Here is a 25838-nt window from a genome sequence, read left to right on the forward strand (position 1 = left end):
CATATTCTCCTCATTATTTAGCACAGAGCAGCAGTAGAGGCTGCTTTGTGAGCTCCGCACTAAGCTCTGAAGAAAGGACTCAGATTACTTTTGTATCCTCCATATTACGCCATCCCCAAAGACTGCTTGGGGATTAAATATTCATTTCTAATAATTAAATTATTCTATTGATCCATCTTCAGGGTTAGTTGTCAAATTGGCACTGGGCTAAGAAAAGTCTCTTAATAATTTTGCTAGATTTGCAAAGGTTCCTGGGGACAGCCTTTGTCAAAGACCGTGGCAAGGAAGTGTTAGATTACATTCAACTGATTTTCAAAGGGATATTTTCTATAGATTGAGTTAGTGTAGTTCTTTTTAAAAAATATTTCTTTTTATTTTATGTGTATCAGTGCTTTGCCTGCACATAATCTCTATATGCCACCTGTGTGTAAGTGCCCATGGAGGTTAAAAGTGTGTGTCAGATCCTCTGGAATTAGAGTCATAGATGGGTTATGAGTTGAGCCCTGGGTGCTGGAGATCGAATCTGGGTCTTCACACTCACACTCAGGGTACTTCTGGATTATCAGTCATCAGTTACTCCTTTTCCAGTTCATTTTATTTAACCTGCAGTGAGTGTACAATGTTTGTATTCATATGCACACACACACACACACACACACACACACACACACACACACACATATATATATATATATATATACATACATACATATATGTGTATGTGTGTCTATATATGTGCAGAGGTATAAGTAAGTGGAAAACATGTTGAATTTATAACCTGGGTTATATACATTGAGGAAGTATCTCATAAGCTTTGGATCTCCTCTCCCCCAGCTTTAGAGTTGGAAAGCCATGGATTAGTTCTCCTGAGCATTTTGTAGAATTATCTACAAGCTTAATCGAATTAAAGTGTTGCTGATCTTTGAATGAAGTGCCTTAGTGTTGCAATGAGATTCTGTCTATATCGAAACTAAAATGACTTCTCACCATATGGTAGATTAAATATAAACTCTTCTGATTTTCATTTTCTTTTCTCTCCTCAGTTTGCTGTTTTGTGGTTCACAAGAGGTGCCATGAGTTTGTTACTTTCTCTTGTCCGGGTGCGGATAAGGGACCTGACACTGATGTAAGTAATCTGAAAACTGTCATTTGATGTTAATGCGAATGTCTGAGGTTATTTATTTTTTATTTCCTATACAACCGTTGTTCTGGAACATGCTATTAATAAAGAGACATCTTGTTTTCTCACTTTGTCTTGTAATAATGAATACGTCTATCATCCTTGTCAGTTGTGCACTATTTCACAGAGATATCCTCAGATGAATATCATTAGCCTGTATTTTTTCCCCTGTGGATGACCACTTTGACTAATCTACCAAATTTATAGTAGCAATTCTATGGATATATTTCACAATGGGCATGGACCAGCCTTGGGTTTTCTTCGAAAGTTTGTAATTACTACAATAGTCAGCAATCTGTCTTAAGCATTGTAACAAAGTGCCCCTAGCTCACTCGGGAGATCAATGCTACATTTCCGCTGAGCATCACAACGCCTGTGCTGAAGGGATCCTGTGGGCAGCAGCTGTTTCACCGACCACAATCTCCGAGATGTCCAGTAATTTTTTTTTTCACTTATTTATGTCCTCATTCTCTCCGTTTCTACTGACCATGTCAGATTCATCTCTTCTTACCAAAATATAAGGCGGGCAGAGGACACTGAAGGGACACTGAGAGCCAGGACAAAACGAAGTGCTGGTGTTTAAGCTGTATTAGGTGGAAAGGTTTGGGGCCATGTGAAAAATAACATTTTAACTGAAAAAGGGGGGGCATTTCTAGTCTGAATCACTCATGCTAGATCAGTTTGATTATTTATCCTTATGTTTGGGCTTCCCACAATTCCCACCTATGACACCTACTCCCGCAAGCCTCAAAGAGGCTTCTCAGTGAAACAGGACATTTCTCAGAAGGTGACATTTCCACAGAGGGCTTTGAAGAATTCAGATGTGCCTTGTTTTAACCTGTGTAGTAAAGAAATATGCCTTTGATGATTTGATTTAGGCGTGGGTAGAGACAGCCTTGGTGTGTGCCTGGGGCTTAGAGGGGTTGGGCAGAGGACAGCCCATGTCTCTGTGCTTCATCACTCTGTGTATGAGGCAGCCCATGAAAAGTTGGCTGCCTTGCCTATGCGCAGCCAAAACTAGTGTCCTTCCCGCTCCTGACCCAGTTTTTCATATTTTTCTTCTTTCTAGACTATATCTCCTTATAGGACATTTTAGATATTAAACAAGACCAAACGTTATATACCAACTTCCCCCCTCCTTTAATTAGTGTAAACTAATTATGTGCACTAGAGGGTTTCATAGATATTTTCATGCATGGATATATTGATCATATTCTACTTCCAATTCCCTCTCTTGTATCCTCCTACTCCCCCAACCCCTTTTCTCTTCCCAATCTACCTTCTACGTCTGTGTCTTGGTTTGGTTTTGTTTGGTAACCCAGTAAGTTGGGCCCAGGTTATGTACACAAATATAGGTGAGGGGTTATTACAGAAGTGTAGACAACTTTCAGGTGGCTGTACCACCAAAGACAATGTCTCCGCTCCCCTGGCAACCATTAACTGCCAGTGGCTCCTCAGAGAGGGGTGAGGCCCCATGAGCCTCTCTTCCATCTATGATGGGATGTTGATGGGTTGAATCTTTAGTCTTATGGAGGCAATCATAGCTATTGTGAGTTCAGAAGTCCAGTGGGCATCACTTGTCAGAGGACCACAGTCCATAACACTCACTCCCCCCTTCCTCTTGCTCTCTCTGCCTCTATGGTGTTCCCTGGTAGATGTGATGTGCATGCCCACTTAGGACTGGGCGTGTCTAACCAGTTATAAATCTCTGCAGTAACTTTCCCACTGCGTCTCTAACTGAAAGTTTTCTGACCAAAGATTCGAGCAGCACCAATCTGTGGACATAAATATTTTGAATGCAACTTGATGTGTCTGTTTAGCAGAATAACAGTATCTCTTTCCTCTCTAGGCTCTATGACCGCTCCAGCCATAGACTTTTTTTTTTTTTTTTTTTTTTTTGCCAGATTTACAATACCTGGCATCAGTTCCCTCTGAAGCAAGAAATGCCTTCAAATCTAGTCAAAGAAATCATAAAGTGCTTGGTTACCTCGGTGGAAGCTATGCCCCTATTGTACCAATGGGCACATCGTGTCAATAGTGTCCCATATAAGGTTCACAGTTGGCTATGGGCTTCGGGCTTCTATGGCTTTTCTCTCTCAACATCCTGTGTAGCACCTTTCAGCACTATACAAGATAGCCAGCAGGAAGAAAGCTTCCAGCTCAGTTCCAGTCAAAGCTGTGGCATCTTCTATGATATGTCTTACCATCTGATTCTGGTGAACAACCAGGAGCAGTGGCAGGAACTTGTATTGTTTGGGGGGGGGCTCCCTGACAAAGCACTCAGAGGAAGGGAGTACCCCACTTAATAATCTGTCATCCAGGAGTGGTTTTACCTCTGTTCACAGTCTGTCCTTAACTCGTATGTTTTAATTAACTTGCAAAACTATCAGAGTTCCTTGTGGCTCTTTTATGCATCCTTATTGTGGGGTGACCCTCCTTCATCCATACGCCATCTCCCCAACACATCACTCCTTAAAGCTTTCTACCCCCAATATTGACCTCTTCGCTTTTCCAACAAGGTGTTCTGCTCCCCAACTTACGCACCTCTGTTCCGCTTCCTCTCAGGGCTCCTTTCTGGCTTTGTGGCCTCAATACACAGTCACTCCAACGTACACACACATACACAATACACAGTCACTCCCACATACACACACATACATAAGCATTGGAAGCGAGGACCCACATAGGAGAGAGAACATGTGATGTTTGTCTTACTGTGCCTGGGTTTTCTTACCCACTTGCCTAAAAAGCTGACATCCTGTTGTTCGTGTTTCAAAGTCATCCCAGAGCAGCCCGGGTCAGTCCCTTCCCTTCCTCACTCATATGCCCATCTTCTTCCTGTTTGGTCTTTCCTTGTCTCTTCACTCTCCTCTCTCTCTCCCTGCCACATCTAGAACAAGAAGGTGCAGGTAGGTTATGGGAACACATACAGTCCTTGACATCGTCTTCTTTTCTGTTTTTCTGTATTTTCAGTTAAGAATCAATTATTGAAAAATCTGTAATGAACCAAAACGTGTCTTGCATCTTGAGGTACATCAATTAACACATACCTAACTGTCTACTTCAGCCATTGCTGGACATTGTCCTGGGGGAAAGTGTGCCTCATCCTGTTTGCTTTGGCCCTGGAAACCTGACTTGGATAACTTGGAAATAAAGAAACCAACAGACACATACAGAGAAAAGCTGGTGTTTGGTGGGCTGTGCTCACCCTATTGGAGGTCACCTACTATATAACCTCAAAAGTCAGTGCATATGCAATCCCAGGAGGAGAGGTATAAGCTAGTCTTTGTGGGAGATCTCTGTAAGGGAGCAGACTCATGTTGCACTCATCCTGGAGGAGGAAGCTGTGGCTGCTATGTTTTGCATATATACTGTTTAATCTTTTGGATACATTCATACGTGCATCAGAGCAAGGCTTTGCCATGCTTCTGGGCCTCACCCAGGGAAGGTGTTGCCCTTTCCATGGCCTGAAGCATTAAGGTCTTTAACATGGCCGTGTTCATGTCAACAATCCACATGCGCACTCAAGATTTCATCCGCTACCCTTAGAAATGGACATTTAAAAGTCACTGATTAAAATGGGACATCTGCATACTGAATAGTGTCCTTAAATAACCTATTCTAAGTGGCCATGAAACTGAATTTAAACTGGGATTTAACAGTAGGTAGAAAACAGGCAAGTGTGTATGTGTGTGTGTGTGTGTGTGTGTGTGTGTGCTGGGATTTAAGGGGCTGTCAAGGAACTGTTTCAGATAAAGAGAAAGCAGGTAGGGAAGCCATGCTGGAGGCAGGAGCTTAATCTGTGAGGGCTGGGGATCTCAGACGTGATGGAGACCCGGGGAATTTAAGTGAGGAATGGCATAATACCACAGAGCACCTGTTGAAGGTTACTCTGGTCTCCTTTTAGGAGATGCATCGGGTCAGAAGCAGTCACTTTACTGCTGGAACATGAGAAAGTATAACAGCTGGAGAGGCGCCTGCTCTCTAGAGAACTAAGACCGTGGTTTGGTGGAGTTCGAATCAATGGAGAGAGGCAGAAGGGACACGCTCAAGGATTATTTGAGATCCACATAAGTAGCCTTTGGTCTTTATGAGGTCAGGGAGATGGAGATACTGAGAATGAGTCTCAGGTTTCTGACCCAAATGCATGGATAAAGGTACTATAAGTCCATGAAGACGCTGCAGGGAGAATGTGTATTTGAGAGAGCTTAGTGGATTCTGTTTGGATCCATTGAGCTTGAGAAGTCTGACCCTGAGAAGACAGTTGTGTGGGGACCAAGTGTGAGTGGAGGACAGAAGTGGGTGTGTCCAGAAGACACAGAATTCATGATTTTGTTAAGACTGAGGGATTGATCCTGTGGCCTAGAAAGAGGTTGTAGAGAGAGATTAAAGGGGTTTAGATCCTAGGACAGAGCCCTAAGGAACTATCCCATTGATGAGAGAGGAAGACCAGGGAGGGAGACCAAGAAGGAACAGCTAGAGATGTAGGAGGAAGAAGGCCAGGTGGGGGGAGCTTTTGTATGTGTTAATAACTTCCTGCAGGGTCTGCATGCCAATTCTTTGATCCTGTTTGCATTGGTTATACAGACTCTAACTTTCTGTATTTAACACAAATAAGCAATGCACAGTGTCCCACAGTTTGCATGGGGAAGTCTCGGCTTAGATCACAGGTCAGTGGCTGCACACTAGTTTTCAGCAGGCTCTCCAAACTCAGGATGCTTTTCCTGTTTGGATGCTAATCCCCTGCTCCTGGAGCCCAGAACCAGGCAGACAAGCTTCTGTGAGCGGCTGCTTGGCATGGGATGCCATGCAAACACATGTGGTCTGATGTCCAGCTAAGTTCTGCTCCTATGCCATTCACAGTGTGTGTGCCGATTTATTGCAGGCGTGGGGCTTCAGGGCCTTAAAGGTGGCTTGTTTTAATATAAGAAAGTAAAAATGTTCATGAGATGTAAGAAGATATAAGGACTCAGCTAGCCCTGCCTATCTGGCTCACAGAGGATTGTGTATGCTGTCTCAAGAACATCTGTCTCTCCTCTTTGGAGCTCAGAGACCCATGACTTTGGCCTTTCTTCAGTCAGGGCACATGAGGTGTCATCCCTCTGCATCCTTGGTGGTCATTGTACAAATCTGAAGAAGTCTTAGGAAGCCACAAGATGGTCACACTGAGCCACACAAGCAAGGTGTTAGAAAAGCATTCTGGATAGAGAACTGCCCTGGATAGTTGACTGGTTTGGCTAGACTGGCTTGCAGTGACCTCCAGGGAGCCACACATCTCTGCCCTCTAGCTTAATGACAATATTAGGATTTTGGTATCTTTAAAAAGCACACACCGAGAAATATTATAATAATATGTTTTCATTTTAATCCCAGGTATGGAATATGGAGCTGCTTCAGATTGTCCACAGCAGCTGACTATGATTTGCCTCATGCTCTAGCAGGGGTGTGATTTTGCCAGCTGCAGATACTTTCTGTGATTGTGTGATGTTTAGAATTCTGGCAACTTTTCAGAGAATGTATAAATGCTAGGGCCCCAAGAGGCAAGGTATGACTGGTTAGTGGTTGGTTGCTATTGGTTGTTGGTGGTCATGACTTGTTAAGTGGTCATAGGCAAAAGCAGAAATAACAAGAAGAAATGAAATATCCCGATGGCAAAGATCAAACTTACCCCAAGGAACTCAATGCCCCTAATCAGCAGGAAGCAGTCTAACAATAATGTTACCCCCTTTCCCCTCTATCCTTTTGTCTCCTATCTAGTATTAGAGGGTTAAAAGGGTAGAAGAAAAGGAGTGGAGAGGAGGGGAAGAAAGAAGAATCCACAAAGTAGCTAAAGGCCAGCTACACCCTAGCCTACCTCAGCACTGTGCCCCTTACATAGGTGCTGGGAATCCAAACTCAGGTCCTCATATGCTTTTCTGAATACATTTCAAAGTCATAGAACTACAGAGCTGGGAGGGTGATAAAGATTGGTCTAGGTTTAACTAGATTAATCTAGTTTTGTAGTAAGGATACTGAGGCATAATAGAGAAAGTAAAAAATGACCAGGGTACCATTGTTTACTGTTTGTTGGGCATCTAATGGGTCTGTGATTGGCTCCTTCAAAAAGTGAGCCCTGAAAGGAAAGAAAGAGGGGCCGATGGATGGGTGGTGTGTGCTGTCAGTGGAGAAGGTTGGTAGCATGTTCTGGCAATTCTGGTCAAATACTTACGAAAGCACGGAAGGGAGATGCCCATTACAAGAATGGCTGGGTAGAGGAGAATGAGGTAGAATTTATGAGAAAAAGCTGCTCCTAGCATCTTTCCCTGTAGAAAACTTTGAAATGTTGAATGGAGACTTTCTTCACTGCATGGAGAAGGGTTACCATGAGTTGTTTATATGCTGCTTGCTAATGCCTCCAATGAGCCACACTCCAAGGGAGTCGGAGAAGTCCTAGAGCTTGCAAAATCCACAGATATTGGACCTGCCCTGCCATCTTCAAGAAGAAAGGGTAAGAAAAGCACTGAAGAATAAATCAGCCTTGCCCAGATAGCAGCAGCCTGTGGAAGCGTGTTCTGAGTTACTCTGAACAGGGGTGCTCCTTGGGCTCAAGAGACCACCATAGTTGAAACTGCATTTATTTGGGGATCGAAGAAAGAAAGGGCTTCATGCTTCAATAAAAGGACCCTTGAAGATTCTTAGGTCAATTTCTCAGTCTCTCATCTGCTCTGAAGGAGGGATGTTCCATTGCCCAGCACTTGTTCAAAGCATGGAGAGAGAAAAGAGGCAAGCATTTCCTACAGTCTAGGAGCAACCCACACCCTCCACGTAGAGGGGGAAGAGAGCATAGAAAGCATCTAAAGACCGCATGCTTAGTTACCAGGGCTGTGCATTTTCAGAGCAAGGAGTCCCCAGCTGGAAAGTGACAATATTGGGGTACATGGCTCAGAAAGCAGGCAGGGCTGGAAGGCCACTAAGCTCTAGGAGTACAGCCTGAAATTACAGCTAGGGTTCTGCCTGCCATCCCCACATCTAAATCTTTATGAGACAGCAGCCTAACACATTTCTTAAAATGGTCCTTGTATAAAAATAGTCTTCCACCCGCCACTGGCATTAGAGGTAGTGAAGAACACGAACTGGTCACAGAGGGAATAAGACCTCATTTTACTTTGTGTCAGGGACAGTGAATGTGACTTTGCTCTGTGGAGGAAACACAGGAGTCTTCAGTGCCATGAACCCCATGCTCTGACAGGGCTCTTTTCTGTGTTCTGGCCATGAGGAGGTCAGGTGGGTAGGAAGGGTCACAGTGGGTTCAATGGCCGACTGCTCCTCTCACTTGTTTTTTTTTTTTTTCTTTTTCTTCTTTTTTGGTTTTTTGGATTTTGTTTTTTTCGAGACAGGGTTTCTCTGAATAGCCCTGGCTGTCCCGGAACTCACTCTGTAGACCAGGCTGGCCTCAAATTCAGAAATCGTCCTGCCTCTGCCTCCCAAGTGCTAGGATTAAAGGCGTGCGCCACCACCGCCCCGGCTCCTCTCACTTCTTAAAATTGTATCTGCTAGCGTATCTCACCAGCTCTCAGCCCCCTCTGTCTGCAGTCCCTTCCTATTCTTAGAATGTCTCTATTAATCCTCATTTCTACACGTTCACTAAGCTCACTCTGCCAGAGGGGAGGTGGGGCATTCCAGCCTGTCAGTATACATGCACATGTGTGTGAAAAACATGTATGTATAGGCACATATGTATATATATATATATGTACACTGGTGTATGTATATATGTGTGTGTGTGTGTATGTGTGTGTGTATATATATGTATATATACTAATATATTATCACTTCCAGTCATTCTCTGCTCTGTTTGTCTCTATATCTTAAGTGAGAGCAAAGCTGGGGCGCTTTATCGATGCGTCCTGACAGCATTAATGCTGCCTTCAACGTTGTCATGTATAGCCTTCTTTTAAGTCTGTAGATTTGGGTGGATAAACACATAAAATTTCACATTTATAAAGGATTGGAGCTTAAAAGATGTTACCATACTTACTGCATCTATAATCTCTGAATTGTTCATTCTGTACATTGGATGTAGGTATATCTGACCAGGATGAGGCCTATTAAGAGGCCTCCCCAGTATCTGAAGGACATATACTTGCCTTGTGTTTCGATGCGCTTAGCTGTGCTGTTAAGATGGGCCTTTGCCAGTGGCTTATACTGTCTGGGGAGACTGTTCACAGTATATCTTATGCACTTTGTATCTGAACAGCACCACTGAGCAGGATTCAGGTGAATTCCTGGTCATGTCTGTACCTCCACTGGGAGGGAGTCAGCCAAAATGCTTACAGGCAGCATCAGAAGCCAGTATGTCTGGAAGGGGTTAACTAACTTGTGAATATGACTTGCCCAGAACGGCCAGACCTCCAAATCCGAGAATTTATAAAGTGTGTCTTGTTCAAAGATCTGAGAGCAATCGATCCCTGTCAACTCGGGGAAGCAGCAGTGGAAGGCAGGGTGCACATCATGGCCGAGCAGAAGCAGGATCTCACAGCAGCTGGCTGCTGGCTGTGTGGAGGAGAGTCGGAGCTGTCTTTGCCTTACTGTGACCAGAGTTCATCCCTGTGTCTTAGAAAGCATTGCAAGAACAGAAGACTGCTGACGTTGTTGTTGTTTAAAATTTCACATTACAGAGATTCACCTATGATAAAACAACAGCATTTAAAGTAAATCCAGAGACAGTTGATTTAGTGGATTTTATAATTTTCTTTCAAGTGTGTTTTTACATTTAATATGGACACAAATAGATGGCTTTTTTTTTTTAACTCCTCGGGCTGATAAGGACAAGTGAGATACGGGTAAGATCCAGGAGCAATGGAGTTGGGTGAGCTCTCCCAGAGTGCACGGCTGCCTACCCATGCTGTTGAGACCTTTCCTTGACCTTGGTTTTCATGTTTAGAAACATGAGTCTCAAGCATGGTAGTCTTTGAAGTTGGTTCTGTCCCGAATACCATTCCATCGTTACTTGGTCTGAAGCACACAGAGCTAGAGAGCCCCTGCCCTCTCAAAGCAGAGATATTCCCACTTCAAGGATGAGAAGAACAGTGTGCGTGGGGGGGCAGGGGCTCCATAAGGCGTGAGGGATACCAGCCATGCAGGGGAAGGAATACAGGGCTGTTAAGTTAGGGTTGGGAGGCGATGTGCAGTCACTGGGACAATTCAGAGGCTTCATGGAGATAGCAACACGTGAAGACAGGCTGTTTTGATTGTTTTTCCTAATGTTGCTTGCAAAAATACATATTTTAATGTTCCACCTTACACTAGGACACATCTCCTGCCTAATGGGAAAAGAGCTGCCAAGCCAGAGTTCAGGTGACATGTATTACAAGAGGACCTACCATTAGCACAGGTAGAGAAACCCACGCTCTGCTCGCCCCAGCGGGATGTCCCCGAAAGAGCCTCCCAGGAAGTCCACTCCACACCCACCTACCGCGGCCCTTCCCCACTCACTGTGATGCCGTGGGAAACCTGAGAAAGACATTATTTCAGGGAAGCAAACCCAGCACCAGAGCCCCGGTGCTAATTCTGCTCATCAGTGGGTGGATTATCTATGTGCCAGATTCACAGCAACAGAAATATGTCCTGCATGGGGAAGCACCTCTGCTGTATCTGAGCCATGTTGATTTAGTTGCAAGTTAAAAACAGCTTCAAAAGATGCCCATCTTCATCCTAGGCCTAATGAGCTGCAGGGTGCCACTGCTGGGTCTCGGGGAGGCATCTGTCTTCCTAACCCAGCAAAGAAGAGGGAAAAAAATGGTCTTGGTCTATCCTTGATTAATTCAAAGAAGTGTGTAGTGTAACTAGAAATGTATCATTTAAATTTTCACCAGTTACCTGAAGCCATGTTTCCTAGGGAGCTGTTCTGGAGCTCTCTCACTTCACCTAGTGCTTTTAGGTCACTGTCCTCTCAGGAACTTGGAGAGAAAGGCAGGAGGACTGTCCAAGTTCTAGGTCACTCACCCACGTCAAGTGCAGCAGGTACCAGCTCCGCTCATGGGGGGAGACCTCTCCAAATAAATAATAAAGTAAATAAATAAAATAGTGGGATTGGTTAGTGGTTACATTTACAAGTAAATTCTTTGTGGGAAAATCTGTGTCTTTTCTTTCCAAAAATAGAGCGTTCTGGACTCTATGGACTGGTGTTAAGAGGAGTGACTGCTGAAGTTCCCTTGTCCTGATTTACACCGGTTTAGCTTGCCAGGCCTTGATTACCTGAGTGTTTCCAGTGCTGATGAGACTCAGGCTAAACCTCAGAGCTGGGGAATGAGTCTTTCACCTGCTCCATTATTATAACATGTTAGGTCATGTATGTCACATACCTGGCAGGCTTCCCCGCTTTTCACAGGGAGTCACAGAAATCCATTTTCTTAATTAGTGCAGTGTAGTTTTTAAAAACAAAACAAAACAAAAAAAACCTAAGAAAAGAATAGTGGACTTCAATAGCAGTTTCTGCCTGGTTTGATTAAAAAGTTAGTATGATAGGTTCCTTTTAGTTTTTCCTGAACAGTGTGCCGGGGAGTTTATGCTGTACGGGCACTGAGGCTGCCTCGACCTGAGCTCTGGTTTGGAGGTCGTGTCTGAGGAGGCAGCCGCTGAAGGCCCAGGGCTGGATGACACACCACACCCAAGCTGGCATGTTTGTAGTATCACTTGATCACTTGACATGTAGCATCTTGAGTAGTTCATGCTTTTTGTGTGTGTGTTTGCTTGTGTTACATAATCATCTCATGTTTCTCGAGCATTTATAATGTGGCAGGTGTTATGGGATGCAGATGTTTAAAAACCATGGCCTTTGTCTTCCGACAGCGCATCCCTGGTGAAGCCATGCATATGCATGAGTCTCATTGTTATCCCCTCAGTGGATAGCACCCAGCTGCAGGCAGCCTCTGTCCGTCTGCCTACTGTAAGAATATGAAAACCAAGGCTAGGGATGATGGCGTCTTTTCTGGAGTTCAGTGGTGGTGCTTGGAGCTCTAAGCTCTGAGCTGGATATTTCCACTTTCAAATCTGTCCTCTCTTCCTGGGCCATAAGACTGCACAGCAAAGACAACCAGAGAGGCAGTTTTTCAGTCCCTGCTTGGGGGCCGAGTATGGGGTCAGTGCGACTATGAGAAATCTTAAAATGGCAAGAAATATTAGAAGTGAAATTAACAGGAAACTCACCCGTTAGGGAGACCAGAAATATGCCCTTATGAAAACAGGCATGCAGGGCGCCAGGGCTGGGTGAGGACCTGCAGTGGCTTGCTCCTGTTCTTTAGACAGGAGGGAGGAGGGCTTTTCAGGGCACTGAGGTTCTGGAAAGATGTCTAATGCAGCTTCTCTTATCTGTAAGCTAGCCCAGAGCTTTTGGCTCATGCCAAAGCTTATTCCTGGATGCTATTGAGTCACTTTTTAAATAAACTGAACTCATGGTCCCATTCAGTTGGCTGGTACCTTCCTCACCTTGGCCCTACTTTCACGGCTTAGTGTATTTTCCATAGGTAGGGCCAGGAAGACTCTGTGGACAGAGGCACACATATACTGGGATCTAGGAAACGGAGGGGCTTGCCGAGGACCTCTGAGCATCTCCACAGTGCCACTAGCTTACTTACAATGGGATCAAAAGCCTTAAACAGTCAAATGAACTCACTTGCAAGAGGCTGTTTCAACTTTCGGTAGTGGCTCAGAGAGACTGAGCCAGTGGGAGATGCTCTCCACTGCCATCCATAGTATGTGGAGCCAGAAGCTGTGAGTTAACTCCACATGGTCTAGACTACAAGAGACGGACAGAGGGTCTGTTGCTTCATCTGTTACACATTCAGTGTATCTATCTTCTTAAGCCAACTTGCTCCTAAACATCTGTTTAAAGAATGACATACCGATGGAAAACAGCTGCAAGAACATCATGGTCCCTGTGATCTTTGCCACCAGCCTTGAGACAGCCCCGACAGTACTACTGATGAGTTTCCAGATGTCGTCAAGGTGGAGAGTGTTGGAGGCCCCCACCCCCAAGTCTAGGTTGACATGTTGACGTGGACATTCTTGTCCTTACCGACCTCATTCTTGTGTCCCCTCCACTGTTCACCCTAGAGCTTGCTCCTGCCATCTTTTTTTTTTTTTTTTTTTTTTTTATGGATTTGTTTTTTTCGAGACAGGGTTTCTCTGTGTAGCCTTGGCTGTCCTAGAACTCACTCTGTAGACCAGGCTGGCCTTGAATTCAGAAATCTGTCTGCCTCTGCCTCCCAAGTGCTGGGATTACAGACGTGTGCCACCGCTGCCCGGCTCTTGCCATCTTGTCCATACATCAGTGTCTCTGCAGCATCTCCAGAGTCAGATACCCCAGAGTTGTCTGGTGCTCTGGGTACCTTTGGTCCCCTTCTAGCTGTGTCTCCTCTCCACTCTCATCCCAGTATCACTGTGGTGCAGGACTGCACCCTAAGATTTGGTCTCATGGTCTCTGAGCGGTTAACCCTTTACATTATCTTGCTTACGTGCTATAACATCTACCCAATGGGATGTTAGTTATTCAAAAAGTGAAAAAGAGGGCTGGGGGCTCAGCAAGCAAAAGTATGGCTGCCAAGCTTCAGAATATGAGTTTAGTCTCTGGAACCCTCCTAGAGGAGAGAACCAGGTGTTGACAGATAGTTGCCCTCGGACCTCCACACACACGGACCATGGCGTGCTCCCTCCTACCTCCCCCGCCCCCTACAAAAGGAACAAATGAGAATGAAAAGAATTTTAAAAGGAAACAAAATGGGTGAGCCCAGCTGTGCCTCACCTGAATCACCCCTCCTGAGTGCTTAGATAGATCAGTGAAGTGTAAGCCCAATGGCTCAGCTGTGACTGTTAGCTGGGGCTCTTTTCCTGGTTTGACACAGCCGCAAAGCCTGAGTCCTTACCAAGGGTCCAAGTCAGGACTTTCCAGAGAAACAGATTCAACAGGAAGCATCGACCTGTGTGAGTATAAAGAGGTTTTCTATAAGGATTACACGCATGGGTTTAGGAGCTTAGTCCCAAGACTCTCAAAGTTGATTTGGCAAGCTGGAGGCTTAAGGCAGAGGATTGCCTATCCTGCTCCAGCCCTGGTCATAAGACACAGGAGAACTGATGATGTCAACCCAGTCCCAGTATGAACACTGGTAAGCTCGGGAGCCTGGGAGCCTGGGAGCTTCTGGGAGCAGGAAAAAGCCCTCTTTGAAAGCCTTTAGTCAGTCTTCCGTTCTATTCAGTTTTAAGGGATTAGGCTGGGCTCGCCCAGGTATGAAGTTTCTTAGTTTCAGTTCCTGTTGCTGCCACAGAAAACCCTGATGAAACAACTTAAGCATGAAGGGGTTTAGTTAAGGGGAAAATGATTTATCTGGCCCAGGACTGCAGGTTATAGTCTGTTGGAGATTATATCTGGCCCAGACTGCAGGTAGGATCTGGGAGCCGCTAGTCAGGGTGCATCCGCAGTTGATAGACCCCACATGTTAGAGCTCAGCTTGCTGTCTCCACCCGGAAAGGAATGGTGCTATCCACAGTGGGAGAATCTTCTCACCCCAATTAACATAATCGGGATACCCACGCCAGACATGCTTACAAGCCTGCCTAGTCTAGATCATCCTTCCTCGAAACACCCTTCCTAGGTGCTTTTGACAACTGCAGCTAGCTGTCATAGCAGCCCACGTGCCTTAGCCCAGCTCTTGCTCTCGTCCCCCGAACACCCCCAGAGAAGCATTCAGAATAGCCTGTGAACAAAATATCTGGGCACCTGGTGACCCAGTCAAGGTGGCATGTAAAGGTGATCATGACAAAGAGGGACACCCAGGTTGCGCACCTTGGAAAGGGTGAGCAGGGGCAGAGCCATTTGTCATAGAAGACATCACCTTTGCCATAGACCATGCTTTCTTTCCCCAAATCTTATTCATCCCTATACCCCCAAATGTAGACTACCATTATCTGTTGAAAAGAGTGAGAATTTCATGTATGTGTAGGATGATATATGAATGTCTGCACCCCATGTATGAAATTCTCAAAAAAGAAATACAAGAAAAAATTTAAGAATATAAAGATGTACTGTATACAAAACTGGATATGACATTGATATTATTAAGTACTTACAGGTATCATTAAATTTTCAGATACTTTATTCCTATATATGAATTCCTATATGAATATATACATTGACCTAAGCTGATTCAGATACAAAGGAAAATGTCGAAGTACACAAAGCTCCTGTATATTTCCTTGAACTTTTATGGCATAAGCCTGATGTGCATCAAGCCTCTCCATCCAAAATAAACTTAAGTACATAAGTCTTTTATTTGTAAAGCTCACAAGCTCTCGCTACCAGCAACTAAAATAAAATTTGAACAACAACAAAAAATCATCCTAATTTAGAATGATACTTAAAACTTTTAAAATACAAAATAAAAGAGAGAAAGGATTGAGGTTTCCGGTCCCAGAAGTAAATTGAGAAAACTATCTGGGTTTCCAGAGAGCAGATGTAAAATGTTTTTGGTGGTCTCAGAAGCACCACTGCCTCCTGCATATAAGGCGTGGGCTTCAAGGACTGAGTCTCTCTTCCTTGCTGTTTTGCTTTTCATCTATTTGAAGAAACAGGTTTTTGGTTTCTTGTTGTTGCTGTTGTTATTTTGTTTTGTTTTGTTCTTTGTTTTTTGGGTTTTTTTTTTTGTTTGTTTGTTTTTTAGTTTTCTTTTTGAGTTAGGTACTTCTGAGTGCTTAAATTTAAACCCTCACAAAGTAATACAAGATGCCCATTAAACTAGATTACTGGAATTTTTCAACTTAGTACACACACCCCTTTGTTTTCTAATGCCAATTTGGAAAGTAACCTTCTGAAGGCAATCCTGGTTTCATCAACTGTGTGCCTCGCACAGACAAGGCCTCCTAGTACACATAAAGAGTGCCCCAGCACCGAGCCACACCCCTCAGCCGTACGACTGACTGATTCTGGATCGGTATTCCTTGCCGTTATGGCTCCTTATACAGCTCTCACCTGGAGAGGTTTCATGTTTCAGGATGGAGGAGGTTAAGACTGGGCAGTGTTTGGTTCCCCTCTATGCCCCAGCATGCCTCTCATCCAGCATGAAATCTCGCCCATTCATTCCCTACTGCTTGGATCTCTCTGTGTCAGAGTCACCGGGCTGCTGCTCCTGCTTAGGAGAAATTCATCTGCTATACGTGTGGAAACACCTGCTGCAGCTGGCTGAGAAGTCCTCGTAGGTCGTACAACACACGTAAGGCAGACACCTTCAGCAGGCACTTGGCTCTCTGCTCCTCCTCTGCAGTTTCTAGGCCCTGACTTATCCCTCCTCCACCCCCACTATGAAACAAGAAGCTTCCCTGTGTTAACATGAAATATAAATGTTTAAAACATGAGCATTTCATACTTGGAAATGGTATTGTCTGTGGAGGAGGGTGATTTTAGGTTTCTAGATATTAAACTGTACTGACTCATTTGTTCTTAAACAAGTCATTCTCCAGTTACTAAAACTAACCACAAAAAAAGACCAGGGAAGCTTGAAAAAGAAGAGAAGTGGGCACAGAAGTCCATAAAATTAGAAAGCCGGGGCTGCTCTCTTAGCATTTGCTGTGTTTGAATGATGCGCCAAGATTAAGGTAATCCACTTTAACCATTTCCTCCCACTAAAATCTGGGAGGTGGGAATAACTTCACGTGCAGAGCCAGAAGTGGAGAAACATGGCAGGTGTGTTGAAAATTTGAAATGAGCTATAAATATAAGAGAAATGAACGTTTTAAATCCACACACCATTGTGTGTGTGTGTGGGGGGGGGGAGGTCCAGGAAAGAAGCCTACAAACCAGAGCAGTCCGGCTTGCAGGAGGGCCTCCTCACTCATTCATGCCTCACTCTCCAATCTGGCCCCTCCTCACAGCAGCCAGAGTGGGACTCTGCACCTGGAGCAGATCAGTCACTTCTGTATTGACCCATTTCCCAGCTATTGGGGTGTGGCGTGGCTCCTACCATGCAGGACAAAGACAGTGACAGTGGTCGTGCCCACTTGCTGACCAAGTTCAGATCTTCCCCATGTACATTAACATCTTCTAGTACCCTGTTTAGATGGTGTGCCCTTGGGGTCACGTCTTTGGAGCATCTTCCATTATTACAGTGTTACAATGGGTGTCCTGTTCCTCTATGGTTTTCAAACCTTCCAACACCATCTGAAACCTTGGCACTCAGGAATTTGTCTTTTCATTATCATGACTACAACATAAGAGCAGGACCTTATCTTACATTTCCATTTAACCTAAAACAATACCTAGCACGTTTGTTGGACACACACACACACACACACACACACAAACACACACACGGGAGATGAAAAATGTTACAAGGTTTTGTTTGCTTTATACTAACAATAAAGAAAAATATTGCAGGACTCATAGAGATTTTCTATATTTTTATATTTTTTGATTGTAATGCTGCACCATATAGTCATAAACTGGCTATGCCAATGAAACCAGGGACTTGCCTTGTGATTGGATACTATTTCTAAAACAAAAAGACTGTTGTTTACAATGTTAACATTAGACTACTTGGCCTTTAAAATTATCTTAAAATACAATGTATCTTCTCAATGTTACTTACCAGAGTATCCAATTAACTGTCAGATTCTAAATGTCAACCATTCTAGACACAGGAGATAAGTATTGAATTTAAAACCTTGAGTTTTGTTTTGTTTTGTTTAATAGTATCTTGACATTGCCAATTATATGGCTCTCCCTCAGGAGACCTTGGTTTCTCTGACTCTTACTACTGTGGGGCAGCATTTTGGTTGTGCAGGGTGATAGAGTTTGTAGCGATAAGGATCGATGGCCGGAAAGACACAGAGAAAGGCTCATATGCTGCCAGGTCCCTAAACTCAATATAAAGTGACTGCTAAGATTAGGATGATGGCAGATGTTATGTGCAGGGAGCACAGACACGGAGGGAATTTAAGGAATCAAAACTGCTAATACTTTGATGTTTAGAATGATTTGATTTAGGGATATTTTTACATTTAATCTTGTCAGTACAATATGATTTTTGCACAGTTCTAAAATTCCCACTGAGCCATGTGTGCCTTACTCTAATGCTAGCCATGCAAGTCTTTGCGACTGCAGCAAATTGTTCTCAGTTTCTCAGATGTCATCTGTATGAAATGTGCCCACCTGTTTGAGGTCTTCTTTGCTCAACAGTGTGGGATGAAGCTGTGGTGCAAAGGTCTAGACTGCTACATGAGCAGCCTTCTCTTTTCCACTGAGCCACCTCTCCAGTACCATGAGTTTTTCTCAACAATTGCTTCCCCTCCCACCCCCCAAGACAGGGTTTCTCTGTATAGCCCTGGCTGTCCTGAAACTCATTCTGTAGACCAGGCTGACCTCGACCTCAGAAATCCACCTGCCTCTGCCTCCCACGTGCTGGGATTAAAGGTGTGCACTACCACTGCCCGGCTTAACAATTGCTTTTTACCCCCAAGATTTTGTTGATTGTTTCTGCCTGGTGATTGTACTTCTAAATTTATGGTTTTGGAAGAATATTTTAACAATAATTAATATTTTAATGAACCATTTTTAGTTTTAATAAGTGTGTGCATTTAGTCATGATATTTTAATTGTATAGCTGCTCCTAAGAGTGGGTTTAAGGGTCAGTTGAAACAGAACAGGGGCATGAACGGATCCACTGCTCAGGAAACAACTTGGCAGCCTTCAGAAGCCACGGGGCATCCTGAAGCTAAGGGGGCAGTTCCCATTAGGCCCAGGACAGCCAGGGAAGCATCTGAAGGTGCTGTCTAGATATTAAAAGGCTGACATAGCCAAAGCACTGTGGGGGTGGGGTGGTCATGGCAGAAGGACCTGGAAAACAAGCTAGGAATGTTCAACATGCGGACAAGAGAAGCCCTAAGAGACAGTGAGAGCTGATTTCCTGAGGGAAATTGTGGGTAGGCCTTTGGAGCACCAGAGGGTAGTCCTAACTCAGAGCTTAGCATAGCCCCCAAGAGAAAGAAGCCCCAACAGATAAATGCTTCTAGCACTAGAAGGAATTGAGAACCTGGAGCCCCCAGAGACAAGGCAAGATGTGCCAGCAACCTTGAGCTATGTTGTTCCAGAAGGGCCCGGGAAGAGTGCCAGGCTTCTTTTTTAGAGTCCCCTTGTACCACCCAATTGTTCTTCCCTTCAAGATTCAGGTTTAGCATCTGTCCTCTCAGATTTCCCAGTACACCCCGCCCCCTCCCCGCCCCTTCAGCATGGATGTTTATTCCCTAGCCCCTTCTCCACCTGCATCCTGTTGTCTCTTGTCTTCTCTGTGCACAGTCTTTTGAGACTTCCGAACCACAAAGCTGTCATAGCTTCTCTATCTCTATTCATGTGTGGTGCACAGCCCCTAGAGAGCAAAGCCGTCCTTCCATCTAGGAGTCCTCGGTGGTTGTGGGGAATCTGGCTTGTAGGTGGCTTTCAAGTTAGCAAATAAATGAATAGACCCCAGTGAGACTTTTTTTTTTTTTGACTTAACCTTGACACTGACAGAATTTCAGATGTCTTTGTTGACACCAGCACTATCAGCTTTTCCTGAGCCAATCATGCTAAGAGTGGCCTCTTAGCATTATGGCTGTTTTTTTGAGAACAAAGAGTTACTTACACACAGTTCTCTGTGCAAGTGCCATACAATTTTAACATCCAGCTTCCTTGCCCCTGAGAAGGTAAGAAAATTCCTCACAAGATATTCTGCTAAGCACTTCATGCTTTTCAGTTTGTAAGTGAAAGACCCCTTCTCTGTCAGTGTTGACGATGGCAGTCTGGGCTATTGAGCAGCTGGGACGCTGCACACAGATGCGATCCCAATAGGGCCCCAGGTTCCCTTTGTTTATTGAAACAGAAAAACCAGGGAAGAACAAGACTAGCTTTGAAAATAACTCGGTACACACGTAGGTGAAAGAGCATTACCTCTTAGTAGCCGAGGATAAATGGGTCTCACTAGCTGTTGTTCCAGGATATTTTTAGAAAGAGGACCTGTTTTCTCCTTTTTCTTTTTTGATGGTCAATAAAGAATAAAAGGAAAGAATCCTAGTAGAAAAATAAAACTAAACAGTTCAGACAAAGAGACCCCCGGGCAGTTTGGTGTTGCTTTTTGTTTCTGTCTCATAGAGGAGAGAAAAGTAGAAACTGAGCAGAACCCATGGAAAGGATTGGGGGTGGCGCTTCCTCCCTTGTATGATGCTGTGCATAGTGTGCAGTTTGCTCTGAACACTTATAGCTCAGAGGGCAGGTGTATAGACAACCTGAAGGACCTTCTACAAAATTCCTGTTCATATTGCCCATCGCAGTTTTATTTGAGAAAAGATTTTTGCTGCTTTCATGATAGTTTTTAGCTTCTAAATGAACATCATTCATTTACCTTAGTATTTGAACTTTCAGTACCGTTCTATTTCTGCTGTCAGAGTCTTGGTTTCTTCCTTCCTTCCTTCCTTCCTTCCTTCCTTCCTTCCTTCCTTCCTTTCTTTTTTTTTTCTATGAGAATCTTCTAAAGGGAATTGATGAACCTGATAACCTAATTTTAGACCTCCTGAAATTTGGCAGATGGATGGTATTTATAGTATTCTGAATCAGTTCCTATTAGAAAATTAAAAATAGTTACACATTAGAGAATATATTTAAGATAGAAAAGATTTTTTTAACCCTAAATCCAGTGCCCGTAGATTTGTTTTTAGCCTCCTAAGCTGTGTGTGGATTTTGGTAGCAATTTCTAAAGAGGCTTTTTGTACTCTCTCCATTCTCTTTCCTGTGTGATGCTGCTGTTGTCATGGAAACAGATCTTGGAGTCGCTTTGTTATACAGCGTACGGGACTCCCGGATATGGAGATTAACCACAGGTTGCTGTCATCCACACACAGTTGCTTATGATGCATTTTGTACAAAACTTAGAACACTGTGTTTTTGAGGTCACATTGTTTTTGACATCTGTGCATGGGGTACAATCACATCAGGGTGTCCTCCACGGGCTTCCTGAAATGGGCATATCATACTTTTTTGATAAGCAAGTGAATTCTGTCCCTGTTCAAGGCAGATCTTCTCACTACATGTCCAGTTAAAAGCAGCATATTGAGATAGGAAGGTTTGGGTGGTTTTGTTTGTTGTTTTAAGTGCCATGAGAAAGGAGCAAGTCCTCAAATGAAGGGAATTTCTGTCTTCATCTGGATATTTCATAAAATATCCAGTCTTATGTAGGTGTACCTGGCTCCTGGGATGAAAACTGGATATGTACAGCATCACACAGTACCCTGTTTGGGTGATCTCTGAGCTCTGAAGTTAGAAAAGTTTATCACCAAGTTCGCATGTTGCAAAATAACCCAGTCAGATACTGTGACTTTGTGACTTTGGTCATCAAGGTGTGAGACAGGCTGCTCAGCCCTTGAAGGTGCCATGGTCTCTTACTGCCACAAGATTGTCTTTGGCCTCAGTTTTTGTCACCTTTGGTGGTTCTTCACAGTCACGCTGAAAATATAGAGGAATAGCAGACTAGGAGCGTCTGGCACCTGGTAGATGCTAGTCCCCCCACTCCCAGTCCCTTTGGTGTTCCTAGGGTGGTGGACCCTAAAGAAGCTTCTCAGACCTGCAGCCTCAGCATCCCCTGGGGACTTAGTAGCAACACAGAGATCCAGGAGACACAGAGAGGCTAGTCACCAGACTCTATGTGAGGCATTGAACTTGGGAAGCTCCAGCCTAGGACACTTTCCTGGGAATTTTAGTCCCTATTGCAGTTGTTGTTGGTGGTGTTGTTGTTGTTGTTGGTGGTGGTGGTGGTGGTTGGGATAGTGTGGTGATGGTGGTGTGTATGTGTGTATGTGGGTCTGTATGTCTATGTTAGGATCAAACCCACAGCTTGTACATGCTAAGTGCATGCTCTGTTACTGGACTGTATATCCTCATGAGCCCCGATTTATTTTGGACATGATTAAGTATAGTTCTTATTGATATTTAAGGCTTCAACCTTGCACTGAATCTATCCATTCCATGGTTCAAAGAAAGTTTGGGACGAGGTGGCCTTGGGCTCTTGGGTTGTGGGAAGAACAGAATGAGTCTCTTTGTGTGTTTATCTTATTATCCAAGAGCAGGATAAACTCCAGTTCTCAAAGTTGGCCATTATTTGCCCCTAAGTTCCAAGTGTCCAGGTGTATTCACTACAGTCTGCTCACACTTCGGGGTCAGGCTGAAGAAGTAATTGGTCAAGCTCTTTTCTAATTCCAATGTTATTCATTCTGATTCCCATGGAACTTCATTTCTGCACTCTGCAAACCAAAAGGTTTATCTTAGGCTTACCACGAGAGAGAGGGAATGCAGTCCCAAATGCAGCTATTTTAGAGACAACAAAATTCATGTGGGCCTGCCATTCCTGAAGTTACTGATTTAAAAAAAAAATCAGTTAAAAAAAAAAAAACAAGTCTTGTGATGATTTTAAAGTCTACTGGCACTGGGAGATGAGGAACCTCATTTCTGCGACATTTCAGATACCAAGTGTGACATGTGGTATTTGAAGGGCTCTCGGGGGGATCTGCTTACTTGATAGCAATGAAACTGTAGCCTTAACTAGTTCTGACACTGGGTTTTTCTTAAACAGTCTCTGGGCTCCAAGAATGTGGTGTAAATGGCTTGATTAGGTTCAATTCTTTTCTAAGAAACATTGAAAGTCAATTGCCCCCACCCCTGTAATGGCTGTTCTTGGTTGTCAGTGTGACTGTATCTGGGACTAATACAAACATGGAGGGTACACCTGTAAGGGATTTTTGCTTAATTTGACATGGGAAGATTGATTTCTAATCTGGACCTTTTAGTTAGGCAGATACACCCTTAATCCAGATCTTGAGTTGGAAAGGCACACCTTAAATTTGGGCTATGCCTTCTGCTGAAAGCCTATGCAAGTTCACACATGGAAGAAGGAAGCTTTTGCTCTTTGTCTGTTTACCCTTGACTTGCTAGCACATCCACTGCAATATATATATATATATATATATATTGCACATCTTTAATCCCTCTGGCACATCTTTAGAACTTACCTTTAATCCCAAACAATGATGTCTATCCGAGGGTCAGACAAGGTGAAAAATAAGAGAAAGATCTCACAGAATGAGTCAGAGATAGGTGGTGGTGGTGGTGGTGGTGGTGGTGGTGGTGGTGTGTGTGTGTGTGTGTAAGTTTTACAGAGACAGGTTGCAGAGAGTACAAGCTAGATAGAAGTAAAGACAGAGATCAGAGATGATAAGGAGCCAGAAGATTAAAACATACTGCCAAAGCTAATATGAGGCCAAGCAGAGAAATTCAGTCAGAAGCTGAAACCAGATTGAATCAGTCAGCTTGGAAGATTAGATTGTATAGAGACTAGAAGCTTCCAGGGTTAGGCCTAGGGACAATTGGAACAGAGAAAGAAATACTCTGGGCTCGGCCCAAGGTGTATCAGCACAGCTTGGATACAGCTCTTATTCCTCCATCAGAGGAAATAAAAGAAATATATATATATATATATATATATATATATATATATATATATATATAATTTAAGTGATGCATATAGATAGATAGATAGATAGATAATAGATAGATAGATAGATAGATAGATAGATAGATTCATTCTGTAAATTCTGTTACCTGAGAATTCTGACTAATATACTTCCTTTTCTTAAGCTAATTAGGAAAATTAAATGTTATCGTCTAGTTAGGAAGGGGTTAATCTGGCCTAACCAGGCCCAACTTGGGAAGATGCTTGGGAAGACACCTATGGAAAGTCGCCTAGTTACTCTACAACAGACTGAGTCTCCTGACGGGAAAGTTGAGCTTCTTGGGCTTATGGACTTGCACCATGTGTGTAGGAAGAGAAAATGAGGTCTGTGGTTGTTCTGTCCCTCTACTCTTTGGAAGGCAACAATGCTGGCTCAGGAAATGGGAGACCCAGTTTCTACCTTTAGACAAGTCAAAATGCTGGATGTTCTTTGGGAATAAGATAATTGTGTGAAGAAAGAATTTAGAAGCAGACTCATATTTAGCTCTGTAACAGACCTTAGCTAATATGCATTCTCTTTCCCTTTTTAATGTGTGTCTGTCTATATGATATGTAGTGTGTGTGTGTGCTTATATGATATGTAGTGTGTATGTATATGCTTATATGATATGTACAGTGTATGTGTGTGTGTGCTTATGTTTGCATGAGTGGGTGCACATGTATGGAGGCCGGAGGACAATCTGAGGTGTTTATCCTCACCTTCTAGCTTGTTTGAGACACTTGTTCACTAATGCGGATTCCTGGCTAGCTGGCCACAAGCTTCCAGGGACTTCTCTGTTGTCACCTCCTATTTCTTCATAGTCACAATCTGGCTTTTATAATGTATGATGGAGAGAGAAGTATTTCCTCATCATCTGGATCACAGATCTTCCCAGCACAAAGCTCTTGGGTAAAGTGCAGGTAGATTGATTGGCCTCATATCTGTGGGTAACACTGTTGGCAAATCCCTAGTGCCCAGGGCAACTCTGAGAAGCCAGCTGTGTCAGGATAGGACTACCTAAGCTTTATAAAGCCTGCTTGTTTTGCTTTCAAGCTTGTTATTTCTGTGGACTTATTATTTGGTGTCATTTTATTTAAAGCTCTTCAGATGAGAGGCACCTTTAACTTTGACCTTCCTGTTTCCACCTCCTATGTACTAGAATGCAACACCATGTCAGTTTCTATGTAGTGCTGAGAATTGAACCCAGAGCCCAGTTCATTCTAGGCAGGCACTCTTACCACTGAGCAACATTTTGAGTTTCTAGTAACATCTTTATGAGTTCTTAATCTCGGCTATGTTGCACAATGAAAGAGTTCTTGTCTATGGTCAAAGGCATTAGAGACTTCCCAGAGGAAATAATGGAAGATGAGCCCAGGAAAGGGCAAAGTGAAATTTGGAGAGAGGGCTGGAAGCGCTCTCTCTCTCTCTCTCTCTCTCTCTCTCTCTCTCTCTCTCTCTCTCTCTCAGCCCAGCATTTGATTACCTTATATCTTAAAGCAGCCAAGTTCTTCGCTTACAAGTAGAGAAGTACTTTGGGGTATAGGGACCAGCTTCTCAAAACAAACTGGAAGCATGGTGGGGAGCAGCAGTGCAAGACAGAGGTCATTGCAAGACAGTGCAAACACCATGGCTACTCTGAACTTTAAGAAGCAGGTGACATCACACCATCCGGATGGGTCTGTCATTAGCTGCTATACAATATATACATATGGCTCATTGAAAAATCAAAGTGATGTCAGGCAGGGTGACACATGGCTTTAATCCAAGCACTCCAGAGGCAGAGGAAAGGCAGGTGGATCTCTGTGAGTCCAAGGCTGTCCTGATCTATACTGCAAGCTCCTGGACAGCCAGCACTAAATAAAGAAGCTGTGCTATAAGAAGAAAGAGGGGGAAGGGAGGGGAGGGAAGGGAAGGGAAGGGAAGGGAAGGGGAGAGCAGGGGAGGGGAGGAGAGGGGAGGGGAGGGGAGGAGAGGAGAGGAGAGGAGAGGAGAGGAGAGGAGAGGAGAGGAGAGGAGAGGAGAGGAGAGGAGAGGAAAGGAAAGGAAAGGAAAGGAAAGGAAAGGAAAGGAAAGGAAAGGAGGAAAGAAAGGAGCAGGACAGGCTCCAAAGGATGAGTGGTTA

General features: G+C 43.9%; 1 protein-coding gene across 1 annotated transcript in view; it reads left to right on the top strand.

Moving 5' to 3' along the window:
- Prkca (protein kinase C alpha) overlaps nt 1-25838 on the top strand; it is a 396501-nt gene that overhangs the window by 150428 nt on the left and 220235 nt on the right. The window contains exon 3 of the mRNA XM_052194107.1: nt 1044-1126. Within this exon, the coding sequence (XP_052050067.1) occupies nt 1044-1126 (83 nt within the window). The remainder of the gene's footprint in view (nt 1-1043; nt 1127-25838) is intronic.

This window comes from Apodemus sylvaticus, chromosome 10 (genome assembly GCF_947179515.1).
Source record: "Apodemus sylvaticus chromosome 10, mApoSyl1.1, whole genome shotgun sequence".
Classification (NCBI taxonomy): domain Eukaryota; kingdom Metazoa; phylum Chordata; class Mammalia; order Rodentia; family Muridae; genus Apodemus; species Apodemus sylvaticus.